The sequence below is a fragment of the Populus alba genome, chromosome 7 (assembly GCF_005239225.2).
Source record: "Populus alba chromosome 7, ASM523922v2, whole genome shotgun sequence".
NCBI classification, from domain to species: Eukaryota; Viridiplantae; Streptophyta; class Magnoliopsida; order Malpighiales; family Salicaceae; genus Populus; species Populus alba.
In genome coordinates, this window is record NC_133290.1 from 3,952,059 (window position 1) to 3,976,477 (window position 24,419).

A 24,419-nucleotide genomic window follows, 5' to 3' on the forward strand; every position below is an offset into this window, starting at 1 on the left:
TTTCATTGCTGCGGAAACTTGCAGAGGGATACAAGAACTTGAATACAGAACAAAGTAAAATCAACGATGATATTGGCCCCTCCCTAGATAGAAAGCTCTCTTTCTAACATTTTGGAAATGTTAAGGACTAAAACTGTATGGTGTTCGTGCATGTATCGGCACCGCCTTAGGTTCACAAAAAAAGGCTAGAAATATGATTCCAGATGATCATTTACCCAAACAAAATTTAATCACCTCCCAGATTGCCAGTAAGGCAGCAATGAATTAGTATGATGGTAACCCAGCAATCTCAGCAGGCAGGAAAATTGCTAGGAACAAAAGCAAGACGTTGATATTCAAAAGACGGCATATACAACATTTTATTCTCCTCTTCAGTGACACGACATCGGAGTCTACTGATTGGTCAGATGCTCATCAATTAGTTGTATCATCATGCTCTGGAGAATGAGAATCACTGGAAGAAGATGATCCACTCATTGCTGGGAGATATGACCATGCCAAGCCAAGAGTGATTGCAGCAGCAATCGAGCCCCAAACCCACTTCTGCCTCCTTTTCCTTATCTGCCTATTACGCCGTGCCGTTTCTGCAAGTTTAGAAGCCAAAAAAATTAGAAGAACAAGAATCCAGCAATACATAAAATGGGGCTCAAATTAGGGCTGGTAACTGGAACCTTAACCAACGCTATGAATTGGGCATGCTTACAACAGGAGATCTCAACAATTCTCTTAATTCACACTTGTTCAAAAGTTCCCCACTCAAGGCATTTAGAAAGAATGCAAGAACTGATGTTTTCAAACCAACCCAAACTTGCCAATTAAATTGAACTACTGAAAACCAGTTAGGCCACTGGGTCTACATGCAAACTTGCCAATCAAATTGAACTACTGAAAACCAGTACCATCCTTCTAGGAGTACACCAGATTTCTCAACTTTATTTTTTTGGGCCCAATAACTTGAAAGGGTTTAGAGCATCAGCATGAAGCAGCATACATTAAAAATTAGAAATGCAGCTAAGTTTTTTTTTATTCCACAAGCAACACCAGTTAAAAATAAATGAGCAAGCTGGCTAGCAAAACCTTTGCACATTTAACAAGAATCTCACCTATAACTTCTTGGTTCCACTGAGACAGTTCTCGATTCACAGCCTCGTAATAATGAAGTCGGTCCAACAATCGAGCAATTTCAAAGTTCTTTGCTTCAACCTGAGCTTCCATCTCTATCTCAGCCTCAGCTTTTGCAATGCCCCTTCCTATAGATTCTGATACAAACCGAGCAAGATAGATCTGCTGGCAAATCTCCTCTACAGGATTCACATCTGATGGCTGATCACTCTCTGGCACATCAACAGGACAAGCAGGGAGGGAAAGCCCTACCAGAGCTAATTCTTGTCTGATCCTCTGCCACTGGCTTCGCATATTATCCAAAGCCTCCTCTGTTTGCTTCCGCTTCTCTATCTCCATCAACAAACTCAATCTCATTTCACGCAATTCAGCTCCATTGTGGTGAGGAGAAGGAGAAGGCTGTTGCCCACTCTCAGAGGATAGCTCTAGCGATAGTAAAAGGAAAAACACAAAAGTAAGCTTCTGCATTCTTTTATGACTATATTACTTACAATTTGTCACACTACTACTTTTGCTAAGAGAATAATAGTCTTGGGAAATGATAATGCTTGAATTCATCATTTTAAACAGCTGCTTATTTTGTATCCATATGGGTCAACAAACAACGAATGAGAAACTCACCATTCAGAAGCAAAATATGTGGTAAAAGGATGCCAGACTAAAGACGAGATGACAAACAATATAATGTATGCCAATAACAAAAGAAAAGACACAGCACACCATATAGAAAATGTAACAGGAGCAATGACTCCCCCAGCATCATAGCTGCAAAAAGCTATGAGATACTTCTTAAATGTGGCAGATTAAAAGCAGATGCCAAACTATATGATGCAAGGACATAAAAAAAAAAAAAGATGAACAAGCAACTATAACTATTCTAACAACCACATGATCTACTAAAGTAAAAAAATCACAGAATGATGCACGATATGAACACCCAAGTACCTTCCCAAGCATCATAAAACTCTCCTGCTGGCAAAGCTGCAGTAAGCTTCATAGAACTCTCAACTGCAGTGGTGTCCTCAACATCAGTGTTACTAGTATAACTCATGGAGTCCTGTGGATCAAAGAAATCATCACTGTCCCCATTTCTCTCCACATTCTGCTCAATCGGCTTCAACATATCCTTTTCCATGGCCAAGTCCTTCCTCGTATCACCAGTCCCAAGTTGCACACTACTGCTCCCTATTTCACCACCATGGCTTCCATTAACACGGCCCACTTCGATAGGACAATCACGGACACCATTCACAACATCCTCTTTACCAGGACACCCGTTTACATCATTCACGAGCTCAGCTTCAACAGAACTAGGGATGAAAAAAGTAACTGAATGCCCATTACTCGAATCAACAACCTCATTTTCCCCATTATTCACATTCCCGTTCACCTCAACTTTCTCCAATTTCTTCTTCCAAGAAGCTACATCATCCTCCGAAAAGCTCTTCGAAAGGCGTGGCCCACGTCTCTTGTGATTAATAATATAAGGCGAAGGAGGAAACGAAGTTGGTGAATCAGGAAGTGGGGTCGATTCAGGAGTCGCATACAGTCCAGGCGATCTTTGAGGACGATTACCTTTCCTCTCTATCACCGATGTGCTATTCCTCCTCTCCAGGTTTGAATTGGGTAAAGGTGGCTTCAATTCTGGTGGAGGAGGCTTCGGTTTCGGCTTCGGAACTGGGTACTTGTTGTTTGAACTAGGAACTGACATGTCGACGGATTTCGATGCTCCAGTTTCTAACAACCTATCCAAAGCTATTGCAGTAAAATGTGGCATCCTTCTACACTACCACAACAACAGCATCAAATGAAGAATTAAATTCAGTAACAAGAAATTTAGAGATTAAACAACTTAGTTAACAACAAACCAATTCCAAATAAAATCCATAATAGAAACTGAATAGCTAATAATAAAAGTTAAATTTGGTTATTAAGGGGAAATTAGTGGAAATTAAACAGAATTAGCTTAGAATGATTATAAAATCACAAAAATAAACTACAAATTCAACAAAAACTCAAGCTTTTGACACAATTACTTAACTAAACTATACAATCAAATCAAGAAACCCCCCCCAAAAAAAAAAAAGAACCTAATGCTTCATTTCTAGCTTAAATAAGATTTCTAGATTACAAAAACTTAAAAAAAAAGAAATCCCACCCAGCTTTTGAGCTAAGCTACACAATCAAAGCAAGTGAACCCCGATTTTGATATCAAATAGAAAACCAAAACGATACTGTTCGGTAGCTGAAAAACGGCTGACGCAAATCTTAACATCAACTTTTGCACACGGAGAGAGAAAGAGAAAAGAAATACAGCTAAAAAATTACCTTGATAGCGAAGGAGATGAAGGAGAGGAGACGCCTAAATATAAATAAAAAAATAAATAATGAGCTGATAATATTAACAGAGAAATGAAGGATCAGGGGAAGACTGGATGAAGATTATTTGGTATAGAAGAGCGAGGGAGGGAAGGAGAGAGAGAGAGAGAAAAACGACATGATATTGGAAGGAGTAGCACTATATGGTGGTGTCGTGTCGTAGATTGAAATTCACGACTCTTCCCTCCCTGTCATCTGCCAACAAGGGGAAAATAAAGAAGCCGCTTGGTGTCCAAGTTTTTTGGGTTTTTTTTTTTTTTTTTTTAAATGAATTGGCCTTTTCGGGTATAAAATATCTCTATCGATCTCCCTAGGGCACACGTAATTGCCCACGTTTTGTGAAGGGTTTTTTTTCAACTTTGCAAAGTTCAGATTAGTCCCCCAATTATAACCTATTTTTCTATTTAGTTGTTTTAATATATTTTCTCTCAATTAGTCCCCAAATATCTCTATGTTTTTTTTTTCCCTCTAGCGTCCTATGAGGAATAAGGCCTTGCCTATTTTGAATTGGGTTGGATGTAATAATCTAGCCAAATCACTACTATTTTTTTTTTTTAGAATGGCTTTGACTTTGTAATCTTTAAAATATGTTTTTTCGAATATCCAATGTGTAAAGAATATTATAATTTTAGATTTAATGATATGTATGTATAAATATCAAAATAATATTATTATTTAACTAACCAATAAAGTAAGAAGTTGAGTGATTATTAATGAAAGATTTAAAAAACTTTCACATCCAAATTGAGTTTATTGCATAAATTATTAAATCATAAACCTGAATCATCATCGATTTAATTAAACCATAATCAATTTTAATAGTCTTTTTATTTAAATTTTTACAAATATTTAGTGAAAAAATCCTAGCTTCTTATGAAATTGCATGGTCATTTAAGCATAATAAACCCATTGTAGATATGGATGGAAGAATCAACTGGTAATTTTCTGTACTCTTAGGGATTTAATTGAGATTAAAAATAATCTGAAGGCTCAATTGAAATTTATCATATAGTAGGAGGGCTAATTTGGAGAGAGCCTTTTGTTGCGTTGTTGACATGTTATTGATAGAAAAAAAATTCAAAGTCCTTTTTTTGGGTACTGACTGCTGGTAGAAACGGTCAAATAAGAGCGTTTGACTATGACAACGAGGACAATGTTTGGTGTCTGAGATAAATGTTCGACCAGCTGGTCCTACTCCTGATAAAAGTGTTTGGAGATGTCGTATTAGGGTTACGATTCGATAAGTTGATGTCGTTTTTGTATGGATGGTAATAACTCGGGAGCTCTCTCATCTAGCTGCCTTTGCTTTTGGGCCACAGGCCCACAGCCATATCAATCACGTATTGTTTCTCCATGTCAGCATGTCCGAACACCAAAGGAATGGCTATGGAAGATTACTGGTCCACATCATGGGAACAAAAGCCAACCACGAAGATTCCGAATCTAAGGACAGGAAATTGCCATGCCTCATAAACACTATATAATTTTAAATTTCCAGAAGCACACGTTTTGGATTGGGGTTTCATGCCCTCTGTCCTTTCCTTTCTGGTGAATTTTCCTTTTCTTTATATGTTCATGAAGATTAGTGGTTGATACCCACCAGTCTTGATTCTTGTCATCGTTGTTCTTTATGGTTAGACGAAGTTTCTATCAGCAGGAGATTACAACAAAAACACACCAACCATAGATTATTTCACCATCAAAATATGCAAGATTGAAATTATTCGCTTAATGCTAGTTATTAAACAATTTAATCGGTGTTCAGTTGATTTAGTGACGGAAGACTCAAAATCTAATCTTAAAGATGTTTTTTTTTTTAAATTATTTTGGACATGGATTAGTTAATTTTTTTTTAATTAATGTGAGTATTAGAATCAGTTTTGCGCTTATCTTGACTAATTTCACGAGCTCTAAAATTAATGACCATATAAATCTTCGGTAATTTTGAGATTTATAGAACTTAAACAAGTAATAGCTCTAGGAAATAAATCTAGAACTTATCTATATTTATTAGAATTGAATTTAGTTAAATTTCAATAAATTTGGTCGGTTAATTACAATAATTTTTTTGTAAAAAAAGTAAAATAATTAACCCAGTAATTCACAGCTTAAGAAGACAATCCAATAATGTAGCCCGTTAAAACTTAGGTCGGTTGTAATACAATTTATATATAGGTTTGTTACTTTCTAGCAATTGCATGATTTCAGTTCTATTTTCGAAGATGAGAAATTGTGTAAAATGTTATTATAATCTCTGTGTTGTTAGTAAAATATCCTTTTTACATCTGTACATAATGTCTTAGTCTTTTTTTTAATTTCTCATAACAGTCAATTTAATTCAAGTTCTTCCACTGTTCTCTTTTCACTATCAATTTTTAATTTTAATAAAATAATATAATGCCTTCTGTACAAGAATGTTTTTGTATTTTATATTTTATAGAATATTTGAATTACTGCATTGACCTTATCATTTGAATTTTTTAGCCTTGGCTTTAGAGACTTGGTTGTCATTTCACTTATGGTTTGTTTGTTGATATTGTTTAATCCTAAAGATATTTTCAGTTTTTGCATAAAAAAATGGAAAAGCTACTAGCGCTTGCCTTGCACGCATCAGTTGTATTTTGACAGCTCGAGCGACTCGCTCTGACAATTGTAGTCATGATTCTATCGTATCATTTGATTTGTCTTAACGTCCTCTTCATTTTCATGTAGCACGTGTATGGTAGTCTAACATTGTTTGGTCTGAAATGACTTTTTTTCTTTTTTCTTTTCTTTTCTTTCTTAGATTGCATGTTGAAAATTCATATCAGCTCTTCAATTTATTTTTTATTTTGACTTCATCCTTCTCTTATCTGTAATTGTTTTATTTACATTGATTGTTTCTGGTTGAATTTTATTTTTGTTTTCATCCTTAGTCATTTGATCTTTTTAAATTTGTTTTCAAATTTTGTCCTCATTTTCTTGATTGATTTGTTTTTTTTTTTCAATTCCACCCCCAAGCCTTTATTTTAATTTATTTTTTATGTCAATTCTGATTCCAATTCTTTTAATTGCTATTTTTAATCATTTTCTTAATAGATTTGTTTCTTCACAATTATATCCCTAAACATTTAATTTTATTTATTTTTTTATGTCGAATTTAGTCTTAATTCTCTTAACTTGATTTTTTTTTCATTTAATTTTTAATTTCATCTCTAAATATTTTTTTTTTATGTTTGACTCTTTTTTCTCCAGTTTTTCTTTAGTTAAGGTAGCATTTGTTTGATAATTCAAATAAGCTTGGGTGTGACTTTTCTTCCTTTTTTTTGTTGTGTTTTTATGATTTATTTACTATTATCGGTTTTTTTTGTAAATATTTAAATTATCAATTTAACTAATAACTTGAAGCTTGAATTTTCTTTAACCTATCACTTCTTTTACATTAAAAAAAAGTGTTTGACCTGCAGTAACACACAAACAACATGTCTTATTGACTATAAAAGATTTCAGTTTTTATTCTGGAAGTGATTTCCCAAACCAAACTCATTGGCCATTTGAGACATCTATAGTATCATGAAAGTGAAAGCGCTGTCAAAAACTTATTCACCCAAAATCTTTGAATGGAGACTAGTTAACTTAATTGTCTCATTTAAGCCAATACATTGGATGTATTTAAACATTGTTTGTTTTTTGTCTGTTTTCGTGTTTGAATATATTTTAAAAATATATTTAGCTTGAAAAAATATTAAATTTAATATTTTTTTCATGTATTTTTTTAATGATTTTAATATATTGATATTAAAAATAAAATAAATATATATATATATAAATTATTTTAATATATTTTTAAGTAAAAAATATTTTTACTTAGTCCAAATATTGTCTTGCTGATTATTATTAACGAATCAATTTAATCTAAAAATTTAAATTATTATTAAATAACATATTATAAGTAATATTATATGATATGATTTATGTTATTGATTTATCTAGCAGAAATTAACGGTTACAAAGTTGACATGCATACAAGTTTTTTTTTTTTTTTAATTATATTGGTGGCTCCTATCAATAATCATACGAGCATCCAATACTTTTCAATTGAAGTCGACATTACAAAGATTCTGCTTTGCATCCATGTTATGCTCTGCTCATATCTCGTCAAATGTTTTGCACACCCTTTAAAAGTTCTATAGCATTAATTTTTTTTTTTTTTTTACTTTGGATGTCCAGATCAGTTTCAGTATATATTGATTAATCTCACGGATCCTGAAGTTAATGACCATGTAAGTTTCTAATGACTCTAGAATTTATGAAACTCAAACTAGTGATTTTTAAAAAACAAACTTAAAATCTGACTAGTTGAGCTACACCTCAGAGTTATTCTATAGCATTAATTAATCAGCTAATTCTTGCTCTTTGTTGACAATTCATCACCGTCAATTTGGTAATCAAGACTTTTAATCTTCAAGAAATTAATCTTAACATTATAAAATAATTAGGGAATAACTGGAAATCTGATTCCAAGTAATAAACTTGTTTGACATTTTTCCTGGGTTTGTTTTTGTACCAAACAGAGCCAAAGCCTAAAACAAGAGTAAGAAAACTGAAGAGTGTATTATATAGTAATCCCTCTAGTTTTGAGAAATGAATTAATCGGTCGCCCTTATTTCAAAAACTAGTTATTTTAATTACCGTTTAATTTAATACTACTTTATTCTAAAAAATATCTTCTTTTCTCATCAATCTTTCAATAATATCTATTTATTCTTTCCTTTTTATATTTTTAAAAGCAAAAAAATGGAATAGGATGAACCGGAAATGAACATAAACTGAACAAGAAGATTAAGTAATTAGTTTTAAAATAAAAGGACTAATTAATCTCTTTATTAAAAACTAAAGGGACTTGTTTATAATTCACTTAAAACTAAAAGGGACACAATTAACAATTATACAAGCAAGTAAAGTAAGTGCATCCTATCCAAAAAATCCATTGAAATATGAAAAATATACTCCATAATACATTTTTATTTTGCATTAATTTGTAACATACCATATATAGGGATATATGATTCATACCCATACCCCTCCTTCCTTCACATACTGTAAGTACCTAGCAAATTCCGGCCTCGCCGTAGGTTTCTTCTTTCTTCCTGCACCGTCACAGAGACTGAACAATGGGTGGCTCTTACTATCCTTTCTTCTGCTGGGCTTCACCGAAGAAACATTCTGAGGGGCCACCTCTGGTCGACCTAGCGTGCTTAACTTCGGTGAACCAGAAACTTCATGAGCCGGCAAGCTTTCAGATGTCTCCAACTCTCCGGCCAACAGACTTGTGGTATCAGGCTCCTTGTCTAGCCTTCCATACCTGTTTGGATTTCTTTGTTTATTTAATGCCCTAAGCATGGCTTGAGGATGATGGTGGAAGTAATCTGACCTGCAGGGTTTCAGGGAGATGTATATGGAAAACATGGCCACTTGTTATTACGTACCCAATTTTGTTGGTTTTCTCAATTTTTTCTTTGTTTATTATCGCAAAGACCTCGTCTCTCGCCTCTCTTTTGTGGACACGGCAAGTTTTAATTTTTTAATTAGTTGTTACTTGTAAGTATTTCTTAATTACAAATCAAGCTCTCCTTTATCGGTTATTTATTTATATATGCCATCATGGCACTTTTTTTAATCGGGTTTAGTTCGTGATATAAAATGAAGTCTTTGATTTCTCTACATTAATTAACGGTTTCATTTGGGAATATTTTCAAGAAACTTCTTTTCATAAGATTTTAATTTAAAATATCACGTGAGAAGTAGACTTACTCTTGAAACAATGCTCAAAATATTGCAAGGTCCAACATTTGACCAAGCAGTGGGATATATAAAGTGCTTGGCTCTTTGGATAGAGGAAGTGTTTTTTTTTTTTTTTGTCTTATTTTTGGTAATAATAATATAGGAAGTGTATTGTCTTAATCATACGTTGGCGTGGCTCCATAGTGTTTCTCTAGAACAAAGGAGAGAGTGGAATGGGTCTTTCGATGGGTAATTTTGATGTTAATGATGCTAGGTGACGTGAGATGTGATGAGAAAAAGTTAGAGCCTGTCAATGAGCAACTTTGCAAAAACTGGATTTAAAAATAAATAAATTAATTAATTAATAAAATCAATATGATATTAGTTTAATAAAAAAAAATCTAATTCAAAATAAAACTTGATTTTATTCAAGTTTTGAATTAATGAATAAAACAATGTTAAATTAAAAAAATAAATAAAGAACACAAAGAGCATTGAAACCCAACCCGCGAAACCCAAGTCAAGTCTAGATATGGTTAAAACAAAAACATATACATATTAGAAATTATGTAATGAACAATAATCTAGCATTTATTCACTTTGATTATCCCTTAAATATTATAATTTTATCAAAATAGGTTTTGGTTCAAAACCAAAATCCTATGATTAAATTCCATAAAAAAAATTATTATTGATGTAAAGAAGCCCTAAATTATTTACTAATAAGACATAAAGAAGGGTTAAGTATAAAGAAATGGATCAAAATTGGTTTGAATCAAAGGCCTAAGAGAGTGTTCTTTTCAAGAACACGAAGAAAATGTTCAGACCTAACCCATCAACATGAAACCCAAATCAGATCAGATATGGTCAAACAAAAGGCACATATATGTTGGAAATCATGAAATAATCAATAATCTAACATTTATTCACTTTATTAGCACTTAAATATCATGATTTTGTCAAAATAGATTTCGATTCAAAATCGAAACCCTCCGATTAAATTCCATCAAAAACTTGTTATTGATACAAATAAACTCTAAATTATTTATAAGCAAACATAAAAAAGGTTATTTGCAAAGAAATAGACCAAAAAAGATTTGAATCAAAGCTCTAAGATAATGTTCTTTCCAAGAATACGAAGAACATGCCTAGAAACCCAGTAACAAACCCAACACTGTCAACCCCCCCTCCAAATTGGCATTCTCAACCTCTAAAACATGTTTTGTTTATCCCAATAAGTCACACTATCATAAACAAACATGTTTGAATTACAAAAACAAACAAATAACATCAAAATCAAGCATAAAATATCAAATTCAAAAACTGTCAATTTAAAACAGGTTACATATTAATACAATATTGATTCAAAATTGATTTTTCAAACTCATTTTGGTCATAAACAGACCTAACAAACCCAAAATAAACATTCTTACTTTAATATGCATTGCTTAAGTTAAACAAAAACTAAAACAACACTATATATATATAACAACTTAAACATTAGCTTTATTATATTAAAAAAACATTAGAAAACTTCAAAAGAATTTCAATAAATAAATAAAAAACACAACAAAAATATGAATATAACATCACTTGTTAAGCATTCTAAACCTTTTTTTTATGCTTGTAAACATAAATATAAAACAAAACAAAATTAAAGAACACCTTAAACAGACAACAAGGGCCTACTTTTAGATAAAATAATGTACATAAAATAACTATTCTCTTTCTGTTTTTTTTTTTTTTGAAAGTTTTGTCTTTCATAAAAATACTATCATTTCAAAGCTTGAGAAATTTTTGTGTTACACCCTTAAACTTTTACATTTAGGTTTATATTAATATTTTTCTATTTTTTCTTCTTATTTTTCCAGATTTTTTTTATTTATATGGGACTTCAAAATGGATAAGAATAAGGGGAAGGGACTTCATTCTGAGAAGTTGAGAGAGAGAGAGAGTCAGCGCTCTCTCTCCATTTAGATTTAAGTTATGTTGTCATAAAAAGAGAATTTGAGTAGGTTCTCTAGTTCACAGGCCTTACTTGACAGTGTCGTTGGAAAATGTGTTTAAAATATAGTTATTAGCATATTGAAAGTCAAATTAAATGTGGAGTACTCCACTCATTTTTAGTGGTAAAACATTGTTAAAATTTTATCTTTACTATAAGCTTTTTAATATAAAATATTAACATGATTGAAATAAATTATAAGTGAAAAATCAATCATAAAGAATTATTGTTTCACATGTTTTAATTCTTATAATTATTCAGAAAATATATTATATGACTAGGATGCATGTGCGGACCTTAATTTTTATATCATCTATAAGTTTAATATGTTTAGCTTAATTTTGTCATGAGAACAAACCGTGATCTAATTAATTGCATGATTATAACATAAACAGTGGATGACTCTTGGAACCTTTCTGCTGCTGCTAGGCTTCGCAGGAGAAATATTTTGAAGGGCCAATTCTGGTCACAGCTTTCATGGCTTTGATGAACCAAAAACACTAGCTGGCAAGCCTTTAGCCCTCTTCAACCTCCCATCCAATACACAGACTTATGTTAACAGGCTCATCAACTAACCTTCCATAATCGCCATGGTTTCTGCATCTGCTCAATGCTCCCAGCATGGCTTGATGCTGATAGAAGTAATTTTTTTTTTTTTTTTTGGATTCAAGAAAACCCTACCCTCTAGAAAGCGTATTTTCTGATTGTCCCAAACTCTTACAAGAGATGCATGTCCTGACTCGAACTCGAGCAGATTTCAAATTTTTTACCATTACGCTAGGCACCCTGGGAACTGATAGAAGTAAAATGCTCAAAGCCCATAAAGATAACATCATGAACTTCGAGTGTACATATGGAAGAAGGATGAAAAAGAACCAGTCAGAAGCAATCAGCTACCTTTTGTACGTTTCGTGTATGAAAGGTTATTGCAGATCTGGCTTGTGAAGAAACGGCTCTCTGTCTTTCCAGAATTTTTTAAGTGCAAGTCGTCTTCTCTCTAACCACCACCATGAAGAAAACTTCTTCAAAGTTCATAGGTGAGATGGTGACCTGTGCATACAAAATAATCAATTGTTCTTTATAAGCAAAGGCTTGTGTGGTTGGAGGTTTTGGAAATTTTGTTTTCCCAAAATAACTAGCGAAAATTTTAGAGAGGTGGTACAGGTTGAGAAGGAAGTTTTGTTAATGATATTGTTTTAATTTTTTAGATTTAAAATGAAGTTTTTTTAAAAAAAAAAAAATTTATAGAGATTTAATCAAACTGATTAACTTTATTAAATTATATATATCAATTTCAAGTTGAATTTTTACCGGATTCTAAACTGATCCACTGGGTCAAACATTGATACAATAATTAATAATATTTTTAAGATTGTTGTAGATGTTGTTTCCAAAATAATTTTTATATGAAAATATATTAAAATAATAATTTTTTTATTTAATATTAACATATTAAAATAATTAAAAAACACAAAAAATTAATTTAAAACTAAAAGTTTTTTTCAAAAGTATGGTATAAAAAAATAGAAAAGGGTGTCTATAAGCATGTTAATGGTTGCTTTTCAAAGTATATTTTTGTTTTAAAAATATATTAAAATAATATTTTTTTATTTTTTTAAAATTATTTTTTTTATCAGAAAATTAAAATAATGTAAAAATACTAAAAAAATAAAAACAATTTAATTTTTTTTAATAAATAAACATTTTTAAAATATAAAAACAAATATATTCTAATTACTCGAGTAAAAGGACGGATAAGCAACAAGTCCGGATGGGCGAGTGGTCTGAGGCGCCAGGCTCGAGTTCTGGTCTTCGAGAGAGGGCGTGGATTTAAACCCCATTCTGACATTTTTCTATTATTCACATGACTAAAAGCAGCTTTTCAGTGGTGAGAAATCGTATGAGCTCGGATGATTATAAAGCCCAATGCACCCACATTCACGCACAAGCTGCTTATCTGACCCCATTTTTTGTTGCCCATGGTGAGCAGTTCCCTCTAAAAGCTCTGCTTACTAGCTTCTGGTCATCAAAGATGCAACAATTTTTTTTTGGTTTGGAGGAAGCCCTACCCTAAAAATATATTTTATAAGTTTAGATAAGTAATTAAAATTCTAGCTGTTTCAGAATTTTACAAAAAATATATACTCTAACTTGAATTTAAAACCTATTATGCAGATCTCATGTTCTTTGCCATGACACGCGATGGTGGGAGAAAGCAGAAGTGATGTTAGCGTTATGATACTTTTTACCAATTCATCAATCATTACATGGAAGCAAACCTTCATCACTACTACACCCTTGCTGATCACTGAAATAGTTTTCCTCGAGATCCTCTTTTGCCATGCTTGCCCCTGCTATCATTATGTTTCCCATCAAACTTGACATGCACACTCTTGAAGCCTTTTTACATGCTCTTCTGTTCCTTTCTCAACTTTTATCCAATAATTAAGGTGGTTGCAGGAAATTAAACTCACTGAGAGTGATTGAGATGAACATCTTGAAGCCTTTTTTCCTAAACATTTAATTTTAATCAGCGAAGATTTTAAGAGATTGTAATTAGGTTCCGAACAGCTACCTGGTCTTGCCTGAAAACAACAACGATCAACCTCTCCCTCTGCTAATTTGTTCACCTCCGTGACTGTGGACATGTTACTATTAAATGGGGCCAAGCCTTCAAGGCTGTCTCCCTCGTATGCAATCTTGTTACATCAACTGTGAATAAGTAATGGCACAGATATGATAAGCTCAGGCTACCGCTCGTCTGAGTTGGAACTTGCTCCAAGCCTCCTGAAAATAAACCAGCAATAAAATGATAAGAATACAGATATTAGCAAGAATCTCCATGGTCAAAGACCTAGCTGCCTCAACCTGATGGCAGAACAAAACTATGGTTTGAATGGAATGCATGCTGTATCTTTGACTCGTGAAAAGAGCTATCGACAGGTTTTTAAGCACTACAGGCTACAGAACACTGATGACCATTTAGTGAGCGTTGAAAGCAGCCTCAACAGATGGGGGTGAGTGAAGCAGAGTAATTCTAACCTAACGAGGAGTAAGAGTCTTAGGCATAGAAAGCCTACACAGGGGTTCATATGAGTGATCTTTCTAGAAAAAGTTAAAAGTCAAAAGCTGCTTATCATATGATGATAATCAAATTCATTTTCTCTTGGGTCTTTATATGCTAGTCAGTCAATTTCAGGAGAATTGTTGAAAAAGAAGATTTTAACATCGTATTTATATATTATATTTACCATTTATGGTAAATATGAAATTGATTAATCATTCTTTGTTCTTTGTATCTTGTTAGATTTATTGATTCTGCAAATTCAATAAAATATTAAGAATTTGATTCTTATTAATCTTGAATTGATTATGTTATTCTGAATCTTCTGAGCTTCATCGTTTTTGCAATTCAGATGGAGGAACTAGTCAAGTTTTTATCGGCAGGAGATTACATTATAAAACTACACCGCCCTCAGGTTTAATTTAACCTATTTGAAAAACAAGCTTCACCTGCCAAGAAGTTCAGCAGAAAGACTTTCGTGACTGTTTCTTGGGCACAATCGGTTGATTTTTTCTTTCAGGCGATCCCAATTCCTCGATTATAAGTTGAAAATATATTTCATTTTTTTTTAATTTCAAATTGATTTGCCAAACCCTCGAGCTGTTTTGCTTGGTGTGATGGATTCGAGCCCATGGAGCTGCAGAAAAGAAATTTAGTGGTTTGCCGGCTGAAAGGAATTGACCATCAGAAAAACCCAGCTCTAATCACCGTACAAGGCTGATTTGTCCATTTTTTTCTTCTGGTTGTGATGGAATTATTCCGCCTTGAGGCTGCAGCATCTTCCTTTTCTCTCAACTTCTTTTAGAGGATGCAAAAAGCCTTATTGCAAATGGAAAACGAAACACAAGAAGAATTTCAAGAAAGACAAAATGTTGCCTAAAAGGGTTATTACCTCTAATTCGTATTTTATTTTTTAATATGTTTCTCTAATCTTATCTCTCTTTTTTTTCAAGAAGTTTATAACTCTTCAAGTTAAAAATCAATTTTTAGAGGTAGAAAAATAACACTAATGAAATTAAACCAGACAATATTTTTCAAACCTAATTTAAGAATCTTTCAGATCTCGATTGATTATAATTAATGGATTCTTTTATAAAAAATTATATCTATAAAATCATCTAGCAAAATTAAGTTTAATTTAATATTCAAATCTAAAATTATGTGGGTTTTTCCTGTCATGTTATTTATCTGGTTAGAGCATGTTTTTTTTTTACTAATAAAATATTAGTTTAACAGTTAAGATATTGTTATATTCATATAAAAATAAAAACACAAATTTGATTTTTAGAAAACATATTTATTGAGAAGGGTAGCTACGAACCCCGAATAAAACTAATATTATTTTTTGAAAGAGTGTAAGGGATATCCAAATAAAAAGAAAAGAAAAAAAGAGCATGCTTTCTTTTGAGTCGAACTCTGTCCCATCATTCTATAAACGAGTCTATCAAGCTTTTTGCATGATCTTTAGTGAGAAATCTACAATTGACTTTTCTACATGATCTGCCGGTGGCGGATTCACAACTGATTGTTCAGAACTATCAATTCTTCTTTGATATCTCCAGATTAACGGATAAGACAATTGAGCATCAAATCCTCCTTCCATTGAAATCCTAGCTCCATAGATTCTTCTTTGATTTGAAGTTTGTTAGTCTAGATGTACTGTTTATCGTGAAGGGATAAGAAGAACAGAAATACAAGGCCCTAGCACAATAACATAATTCATATGGCAGGTTGTAGTCGATAGTTTGAAGCTATACTCGCAATTGATTCTCAACTCGCTTGCCAGAGACGAGAACGATTGGACAGCTAAAACAATATAGTAGATTCAATGAACACAAAGCAAGAACTTTCAATAATTCAATTCTAATTCTGTGAAATCAAATGGATCGTACAAAAAGTGAAAAGATTTGTCATATTTGGCATTGCCAAATTTCAGATTGTTAAAAGCATTGTTTGCTTAGAATAATACACTTCTTTGAGCTAAATAAAAGAAAGCTGATCGAACAGCACTGCCTTTTCTTGCTTCAATGTTGATGAATCTATGGCCATGCATATATATATTTGAGAGATCAGAGCCATATCCCTCCTTCCTTCACATACTGCAAGTACCTAGCAAATTCCGGCCTAGCCGTAGGCTTCTTCTTTCTACGATTATTGAAGAGACTAAACAGTGGATGACTCTTGCTAACCTTTCTGCTACTAGGCTTCGCCGGAGAAATATTTTGAAGGGCCAGTTCTGGTCCCAACTGTCGTGACTTTGATGAGCCAAAAACACTAGCTGGTACGCTTTTAGCCCTCTTCAACTTCCCATCCAATAGACTTATGTTAACAGGCTCCTCGACTAACCTTTCATAACCTCCATGGTTCCTGCATGTGCTCAATGCTCTCAACATGGCTTGATGCTAATACAAGTAATATGCTCAATGGTCTGGGAGATAACATGAACCTGGACTGTGTGTGTATATATGGAAGAATCGGTGTGGTTGGTGTCTTGGTGAGCACTACTTTGTGGACGAAAATGAACAAGTCAAAAGCAATGACCTACTAATTTAAGATGTTTGGCCACGTGTTTGTTGCTTGATTAGTGAGAAATGCTATGAACAGTCGCTGATAAAGTTGATGTGGGTGGATCCTGTCCGTCCATATGGTGAGGTTTACACGAAATGAATAGACAGGATTTGCTGATGCATGCATGAGCGACTGTGCATAGCATTTTTGTAAACCAGTTGGTCTTTGTTTGGTGAGCTCTTTGTTCTTTTTTTATGTTTTTAGTGTGTGAAAGGTTATCGCAGCTCTGACTTTTGTCAAGAAACGGCTGCTTGGCTCTGTCTGTCTAAGACTTTTTCAAGTGCAAGTGTCTCCATTCCAACCACAAGCAAGAAGAAAATTCCAAAGCTCACAGGCGAGATAGTGACCTCGTGCGTCAAAAAACTCAACTCTTCTTTTTGAGCAATAGATTATGTCGGTGGCGGATTTGGAAACGTTGTCAGTGATATTGGTGTTTTTAGCTCCAACATGCATGTAAGAACAAGGAAGGTTCATAGAAAGCTCTCTAATAAGGAGGCGTCGAGGCCAATTGCAAGAAAAACCTTTGTAAAAGAACGTGGCAATTAATGCTGAGTGGGTGGCGGATGGAAGTCTTCTTCCTCGTTAAACGATGACTGATCAACAAAGCAACCCAGACAGGGACAATTAATGCTGAGTTTAAAGGACGGCGGCAAGCTGCGGAAACTGGAAACAAAAGACAGAAATGATGAACTAAACTAATTAAACAGATCCCAAAACTGACAAAACAGTATAAATTGTTTGTGATTGTGATTTTAATTATTTTTTAAAGTATTTTTTATTAAAATTAAAAAAAATATATTAATTTAAAATACAAAAAACACATGTAATGTAATCAAAAATCTTCTGAAGCATCTTTGAATGACGTTTCTTCAAAAAGGGAATCCATTTCTCCTCCTGCGGAGTTACAGGCGTTGTTCAGTGGCACAAAACAATTTTCCTTTTTTCTTGTTAGTTTCTTTTCTTTTTCTGGTTTTCTTCTCCAATAGAAAATTAGAAAACATGTTCATTTCTTGAAATTTCAGAAAATCTTTCTAACATAATATTCATGTTATATTGTTTTCCATTTTGGAGAAAATAGGCAAAATAGAAATCATGTTTAAATTAAACATTTCTCTATGATATTCTTTACATTTTGACATGTATAGATATTTTTTTATAATTATTTTTAGAGAAGAGATACAAGATAAACATAATAAATGAGTTTTTTTATTTTTTTTATTTTTAATATTAATGTATTAAAATTATTTAAAAAAATACTAAAAAATCGATTTTAATTTTTTTCCAAGTCAAGCACATTTTTAAAACGCAGTGAATTTAAGAAAACATCAGATGTTTTCCAACTTGAGGCACAATGACGGAAAAACCGAAATGTTTTTTTTTTTTTTCTTTTTTCTTTTTTCTAATTTGTAAAAATAAATCATTTGAACACAAATTTCTTTTTCCATATTTCGTTTTATATTTTTCTTGAAAATATGGAGTATTACTCCATTACTGAACACACCCATTAATCCTGTCATTCACGGCTTTTTGAACTAAGTACACAAATGAGTACCAAGCAATACACATAACCCTGAATTTTTTTTTCCAAGCAGAAACTCTTAAACCAATAGAACTTATCACCTTAGCTACCAACTTGCTTGTTAATGCCACGCAGCTTTATTGCAGAACATGTAAAGAATAGATCACCTCTGACCTCATTTTAGATTTCATATCATACAAGAAGTACTAAACACCCTGCCCATCTTAACTTGGTTGCATTATTCTCCTTATTTCATATTCAAATTATAATTATTTCTTACATCATTTCGAACCAGACACCAAGACAAGTCGGATTTTGAAATATTTGACGGAAAAGTCAAGTATTTCCTCTCAAGGCCAATTTTTTATCATTTTGCCTACCACTTATTAACAAACTTGGTACCCAGTCTCGTTAAAAGTAGTTGACACCCTCTCCTTTCATATAGTCAAATTAGAACAGTATCAGTAAGAGCAAAAACAACCAACCTCGTTGCCAGGAATCTCTGTTTATGGAAAATGGATGACGAATGAGATCTGTCATATATTTGCCTTCAGAATGGTTCACAAGAAGTAAGTATTTGATAGGCCCCAATAAACTGTAATTAGCCCTGAGAGGAATTCGGCTCTACTTTGTGTATTCTAGTTAGCCAGGTGCTCAACAAGTCTGGAGGCTACTTGTTTCAAAAATACTGTTTTGGAAATGAGAAACTAATTTTCCGAACCTGCACTGTTATCTCAAAACTCCAAAAACGAGACCAGTCAAGTAATTAACCAGATGCATCTGATCACTTCTATGAATTGCTTTAATGGAAATCTTCCACGTAGAAATAGAATAATGGAAAAGCCAGACCTGAGAGTGGTGCACTTTCTGAGTCTTCTTGATGATAACAGTCTGCTCTTTGATCAAAATCAAGAAGTTCAAACCATCCCTTTTCTGCTCTAATTTGTAGTTAAGTGGCAATTTCATGCAACATCTAACCAGCTACTACCTAATACTTTAGTCAGTCCTTTCTTCCTCATATTGTTTCTCAAGCTCTCCACAACATCCCACCTTTCAATGGATGCATAGAACTTTGAAACCAGCACATGAATGCCATCATTATTTGGTTCTAATTCCAAGAGATGCTTTGCAGCAAACTCACCCCTAGATACATCCAGGTTAAGACAACAAGCATTCACTAGTGCTGCCCACACTGCAGCTGTAGGCCCTATACCCTTTTTAACCATATCATGAAAAAGGCACCATGCATCTTCTATTTGGCCAGCACGACCTAAGATATCTATGACGCAGGAATAATGCTCCTGGCTTGGATCCAGACCATATTTCTCCCTTGCAGAATTAAAAAGTTCTTGGCCTTCTTTGACTAGTCCTGAATGCCCACATGCTGATAGAACAGCAAGAAGTGTCAAAGAATTTGGCAAGACTCTACTTCCTTCTTGCCCCATCTCTTTAAACAGCTTGAGTGCTTCATCCCCATGACCATGCCTTCCATATGCATCTATCATGCTAGTCCAAGAAACAACAGTTTTATGACAGATCCCGTCAAATAATGATCTGGATTTCAAAATTCTCCCACATTTTGCATACATATCTAATAACACATTGCACACTTGAGTATTTTCAGTAAATCCAAATCGCAGTGCCACGCAATGAATCTGCATCCCAATCCACAAATCTGAATTATCAGAGCAAGCAGAAAGAGCAGTAGTAAGTGCAACCGCATTTGGCCTCATAGTACTCATCACTAAAAACGCCTCCTCGTATCTCCTATGCTTGACACACCCAGCAATCAAAGAATTGCGCAAAACCTCATCTTTCCTGCAACTCAAACAAGAAAAAACTTTCATAGCTTCGCTAATATACCCCACATTAGAGTAAAAATCAATAAGAGCAGTGCCTAAAACCACCAAATCTCGACCCATCACAATGACCAAGCCATGAACTTGCTTACCTTGTCGAAAAGCCTTAATAAAGGCACAAGCCTTAAGCACAGAACACAGTGTAAATTCAGTTATCTCCACACTCTCCCTCCTCATTGCTCTAAAAACACCAAGCGCTTCCTTAGCAAGACCATGCCTTAAAAAACTCGAAACCAAAGCATTCCAAGTCACAACGTCCCGGAATTCCATTTCTTCAAAGACCTTAACTGACTCACCCAAGCACCCATATTTTGAATACATATCCATTACTGCAGTTTTTGTTATAGTTCCCAAATCCGTGCCTGTCTTAATCATTAAAGCATGGACTAGTCTGCCACACTTCGTGTCAGGCAAACCCGAGCATGCACGGAGAACCGGCGTAAAGGTGTAAGCATCAAGGTCAAGAAATGCAGAATGAATGCGAGAGAAGAGATCCCATGTGGCAAGAAAGTTTCCATCGCGAGAATAGGAGGCGAGTTGAGAGTTGAGGGAGTAGAGGTCTCTGTGAGGCAATTCATCGAACAGGTTGACGGTATGAAAGTAGGTTGTCGCGGTTGCTTTCGAATAACCGTTAATGGGTGTTCTGGCGGAGAAGTTAGGGTAACAAAAGAAACGGTAACAAATGGACAGCGACTGGGGTTTAGGAGGCATCAAATATGAAGAGGGAGTGATTATTTCTTTATTAACAAATGCGGGGAAGAAATGGCTTGTGAAAGTGGACGGCGCCTCATGTATTTATTTTGGTTTTAGCTTTCTGTTTTTTGGTTGAGTTAATTAAATCAAAATTGTTTTGAAAAGAAAAGGGAAAAAAAAGGGGGGTTAATCGGGTAAAATTCGATAAATTTCACACTAGTTCAAGCTAAATTTAATAATTATAATCATCGTATTATACAGGTATACATGTAGAGCATTTATAAATTTTTTTATCTAATATAATATATGCATACATCAACGTTAACATAACACACATACATATATATTATTTTTTTTTATTGTTTTGTTAAATAATAAATAATAGTTATAGAATAAATATCTATGCAGATAACTGAAAACTAATAAATAAAAAAAGTAATTTTCTGCGTTTTGACAACTTCACTCGCAGGTTCTTAACGCGGGATATGCATGATGAAAAAAGAGTGTAATTAATACAATAACTAAATAGAAGGACAGAGAAGCATCACGTCAGGATGGCCGAGTGGTCTAAGGCGCCAGACTCAAGTTCTGGTCTTCGAGAGAGGGCGTGGGTTCAAATCCCACTTCTGACATTTTTCCACTTTCATATTATTATCAGTAGTGAGAAATTGTTTGAGCTCTGTGATCACTTCCGTGGAAAAATAGTGTTTTTAAACCTTGTCAACATAACTCATCGATCTAGGATTTATCCTGTGCTGAGTTTTATTTCAACTGCCTAAAAATTGATCAAATACTCGGTAAAAACTAACTAAGACTTGTTTTTTTACAAGAAAAAAAGCATAATTTTAATTTTTTTTAAAAAAAAACTTAAAATATTATAAATTAATCCAAGTTAATCTATTTGATTTATTTGTTTTTTTATAATATGGGTGATGAGGTTTGATCTATACTTAAAAAAAGCGTCACTAACTTCTTCACCATCATATTAGTGTGTATTTAACTTGGAGGTGTGATTAGTTTTTTTTCAAAGATAAAGCACAAATCACGACTTACAAAATAAAAAATATAATATATATATTTTTTTTTTATGTGGGGTTTTTAAAACATTATCTCTAACTCAAAGCCTAACACAGCCGAAAAAGCAGAAATGCAGCTAGTGTTATGATGCGATTTTACCAACTCTTGTTAAAGGCCCGATTCATTAATAATTACATGGAACTTGGAAGCAACCTCGATCACTACTACACCTTTGCTGATCACTGAAATGGTGTTCCTCCTCAAGATCCTCAGTTGCCATGCATGCCACCATCATCATGTTTTCCATCAAACATAACATGCTTACTCTCTTTTTAGTCATCGACGCTTGATCTTATGTTCCTTTTCTCAACTTTTATCCAATTATTAAGGTGGTTGCAGGAAATGAAATTCATTTAGAGTGATTGTAAGATACCACTCAGTAACAATAATTGAATAGCTACTTCGAAGGAGCTAAATCCTCCTGATACTCTGTTTTTGCTGAAATTATGCTTGCCTTCTTATTAATTCTCATAGCTTAAATAGTAAAACAATTACTGAAATTAAATGACGATTAACAACCCATAATTAATACTATTCTATAACAGACGTAACTCCCAATTAATTACTTCATAACAGTTCTTTTTCCCAAGACCCCGATCAGGTCATCCTCCTTCATCAAAGTTAAATAATGACTGTGTAACCGAAGGCCACGTCCTAACAGTCCCATGACAATCCCTCCTCCATCAGAAGACCTTGCCCTCAAGGTCAGGGAAGTCTCTTTGCAGCTTATGAAATTCAACCCAGGAGGCGTCATTGACTTCCAGCCCTTTCCATTTAACCAACAGCTCGCTGACAGCCCGCCCATTCTTCTTTTTGAGGCGTCGCTGCAAAATTTCTTCAGGCTCCGCTTGTGGACCACCCCCAACAGTTAATGGAGGAATAGTAGTCGCCAGCATATTTCGAGCACCAAGCTTTTTCTTCAAAACTGAAACATGAAACACGGGGTGAAGGAGGGAGGTGGAGGGAAGGTTCAAACGATAAGCAACACCACCAATCCGTTCTATTATCTGATAAGGTCCATAAAATCTGGGAGAAAGCTTGAGATTTTTGCGCTGCACAACTGAATGCTGTTTATATGGTTGTAGACGAAGGAAGACCCAGTCTCCTACTTCAAAATGTCGTTCAGTACGTTTTAAATCTGCAAAATGCTTCATCCTCTCTTGAGCCACCTGTAGGTTCCCACGTAATAGGCGCAAGATCTGATCACGGCTCTTCAGAGTGTCTTCCACAGACTGAACTGCAGCTGTCCCTGGCGAATGAGCCAACAAAGGTGGGGGTGGGTATCCGTAAACTACCTCAAATGGTGAGAGTTTAGTAGAAGCATGAATGTTGGTATTATACCACCATTCTGCAAGAGGCAACCAGCGTGACCATTCCTTAGGCTTATCCCCAGAAAAACACCGTAAATACTGCTCCACACATTTATTCACAATCTCTGTTTGACCATCCGTTTGGGGGATGATAAGCCGATGAAAATTTGAGCTCAGTCCCATGCAATTTTGAACAACTCCTTCCAAAATAGGCTAGTGAACACAGGGTCTCTATCACTGACAATAGATGTAGGCATTCCATGTAGTTTAAAAAATATTGGCAATAAAAATCTGTGCAATTTTAGTAGCTGTATAAGGGTGCGCAACTGAGATAAAATGCGCATACTTACTCAATCTATCAACCACCACCAAAATCACACTGAAACCCATTAGAAAGAGGCAACCCCTCAATAAAGTCTAAGGAGATATCTGCCCAAACCTTTGTAGGAATAGGAAAAGGTTGGAGAAGACCTGCAGGATGGCTGGTCTCATTTTTTGTTGCGTTGGCAAATATCACACTCTTTAATGAACTTTTTTAATGTCAGCCTTCATGCCCATCCAATAAAAATTAGCTCTAGCCCGAGATAGAGTTTTATGGAATCCTGAGTGGCCTGCCTGAGGGCTTCCGTGAGATAAGTGGAGCAACTGATTCTTGAGAACACTAGAATCACTAATATACAGCCTGCCCTTGTAAAATAACAACCCATCTTTCATGTCATATTTGGTCTCATCCAAATTGTGCCCTGCAAAATCAGAAATCAGTTTTTTTAATTTGGGATCCTCTGAATAGGAGTCCCGTAATGTTGAAATCCAGTTATCAGCAGGGAATGACAAGGCAGTCAGCATTGCTAGAACATTGTCAAATTTCCTGGACAAGGCATCAGCGACCAGATTTTCTTTGCCTTTCTTGTATTCCACCAAAAAATCAAAGCCTAACAATTTAGTTAGCCATTTTTGCTGCATGGGTGTCCCTATTTTCTGCTCAAGTAGGTACTTAAGACTTTGATGGTCCGTCTGCACTCGAAAAGTTTGCCCCAAAACATAAGAACGCCACTTCTTG

The 24,419-nt window shown here is 34.1% G+C and overlaps 4 protein-coding genes and 1 non-coding gene across 6 annotated transcripts; 1 reads left to right on the forward strand and 4 right to left on the reverse strand.

Moving 5' to 3' along the window:
- Positions 1–171: 171 nt before the first annotated feature.
- On the reverse strand, positions 172–3,745 carry LOC118063068 (uncharacterized). 2 transcript variants are annotated; one of them, XM_035076974.2, is made up of 4 exons: positions 3,451–3,745; positions 2,068–2,908; positions 1,104–1,547; positions 172–584 (listed from the first exon to the last, which is right to left on the reverse strand). In XM_035076974.2, the coding sequence occupies exons 2-4, from the start codon at positions 2,897–2,899 to the stop codon at positions 415–417; spliced, it is 1,446 nt and encodes a 481-aa protein (XP_034932865.1). In that variant the 5' UTR covers positions 2,900–2,908; positions 3,451–3,745; the 3' UTR covers positions 172–414. The 2 variants fall into 2 exon arrangements, with proteins under 2 accessions (XP_034932865.1, XP_034932864.1); XM_035076973.2 differs by having other exon boundaries at positions 2,068–2,903; positions 3,451–3,744.
- A 4,805-nt stretch (positions 3,746–8,550) lies between these two features.
- Positions 8,551–8,949, reverse strand: LOC118063353 (uncharacterized). The gene has a single exon (XM_035077375.1). The coding sequence runs from the start codon at positions 8,947–8,949 to the stop codon at positions 8,551–8,553; it is 399 nt and encodes a 132-aa protein (XP_034933266.1).
- A 7,213-nt stretch (positions 8,950–16,162) lies between these two features.
- LOC118063344 (uncharacterized) lies at positions 16,163–16,828 on the reverse strand. The gene has a single exon (XM_035077367.2). It carries the CDS (start codon positions 16,724–16,726, stop codon positions 16,403–16,405), a length of 324 nt encoding a protein of 107 aa, XP_034933258.1. The 5' UTR covers positions 16,727–16,828; the 3' UTR covers positions 16,163–16,402.
- Positions 16,829–18,753: 1,925 nt separating this feature from the next.
- LOC118063343 (pentatricopeptide repeat-containing protein At5g66500, mitochondrial) lies at positions 18,754–21,272 on the reverse strand. Its single transcript, XM_035077365.2, has one exon. The coding sequence runs from the start codon at positions 20,988–20,990 to the stop codon at positions 19,383–19,385; it is 1,608 nt and encodes a 535-aa protein (XP_034933256.1). The 5' UTR covers positions 20,991–21,272; the 3' UTR covers positions 18,754–19,382.
- A 248-nt stretch (positions 21,273–21,520) lies between these two features.
- On the forward strand, positions 21,521–21,604 carry TRNAL-CAA (transfer RNA leucine (anticodon CAA)). Its single transcript has one exon. It is a non-coding gene; the product is annotated as a tRNA-Leu (tRNA).
- Positions 21,605–24,419: the final 2,815 nt, after the last annotated feature.

Bases quoted from the DNA above. Each gene is read 5' to 3' on its own strand.
- LOC118063068 (XM_035076974.2), bottom strand. From the start codon at position 2,899: ATGCCACATTTTACTGCAATAGCTTTGGATAGGTTGTTAGAAACTGGA. The intron at 1,548-2,067 runs GTACTTGGGTGT...TACTATCGCTAG, and splicing joins GTTTTATGATGCTTGGGAAG to AGCTATCCTCTGAGAGTGGG. The intron at 585-1,103 runs GTGAGATTCTTG...CTAAACTTGCAG, and splicing joins GTGGAACCAAGAAGTTATAG to AAACGGCACGGCGTAATAGG.
- LOC118063343 (XM_035077365.2), bottom strand. From the start codon at position 20,990: ATGCCTCCTAAACCCCAGTCGCTGTCCATTTGTTACCGTTTCTTTTGT.
- LOC118063344 (XM_035077367.2), bottom strand. From the start codon at position 16,726: ATGTTGAGAGCATTGAGCACATGCAGGAACCATGGAGGTTATGAAAGG.
- LOC118063353 (XM_035077375.1), bottom strand. From the start codon at position 8,949: ATGTTTTCCATATACATCTCCCTGAAACCCTGCAGGTCAGATTACTTC.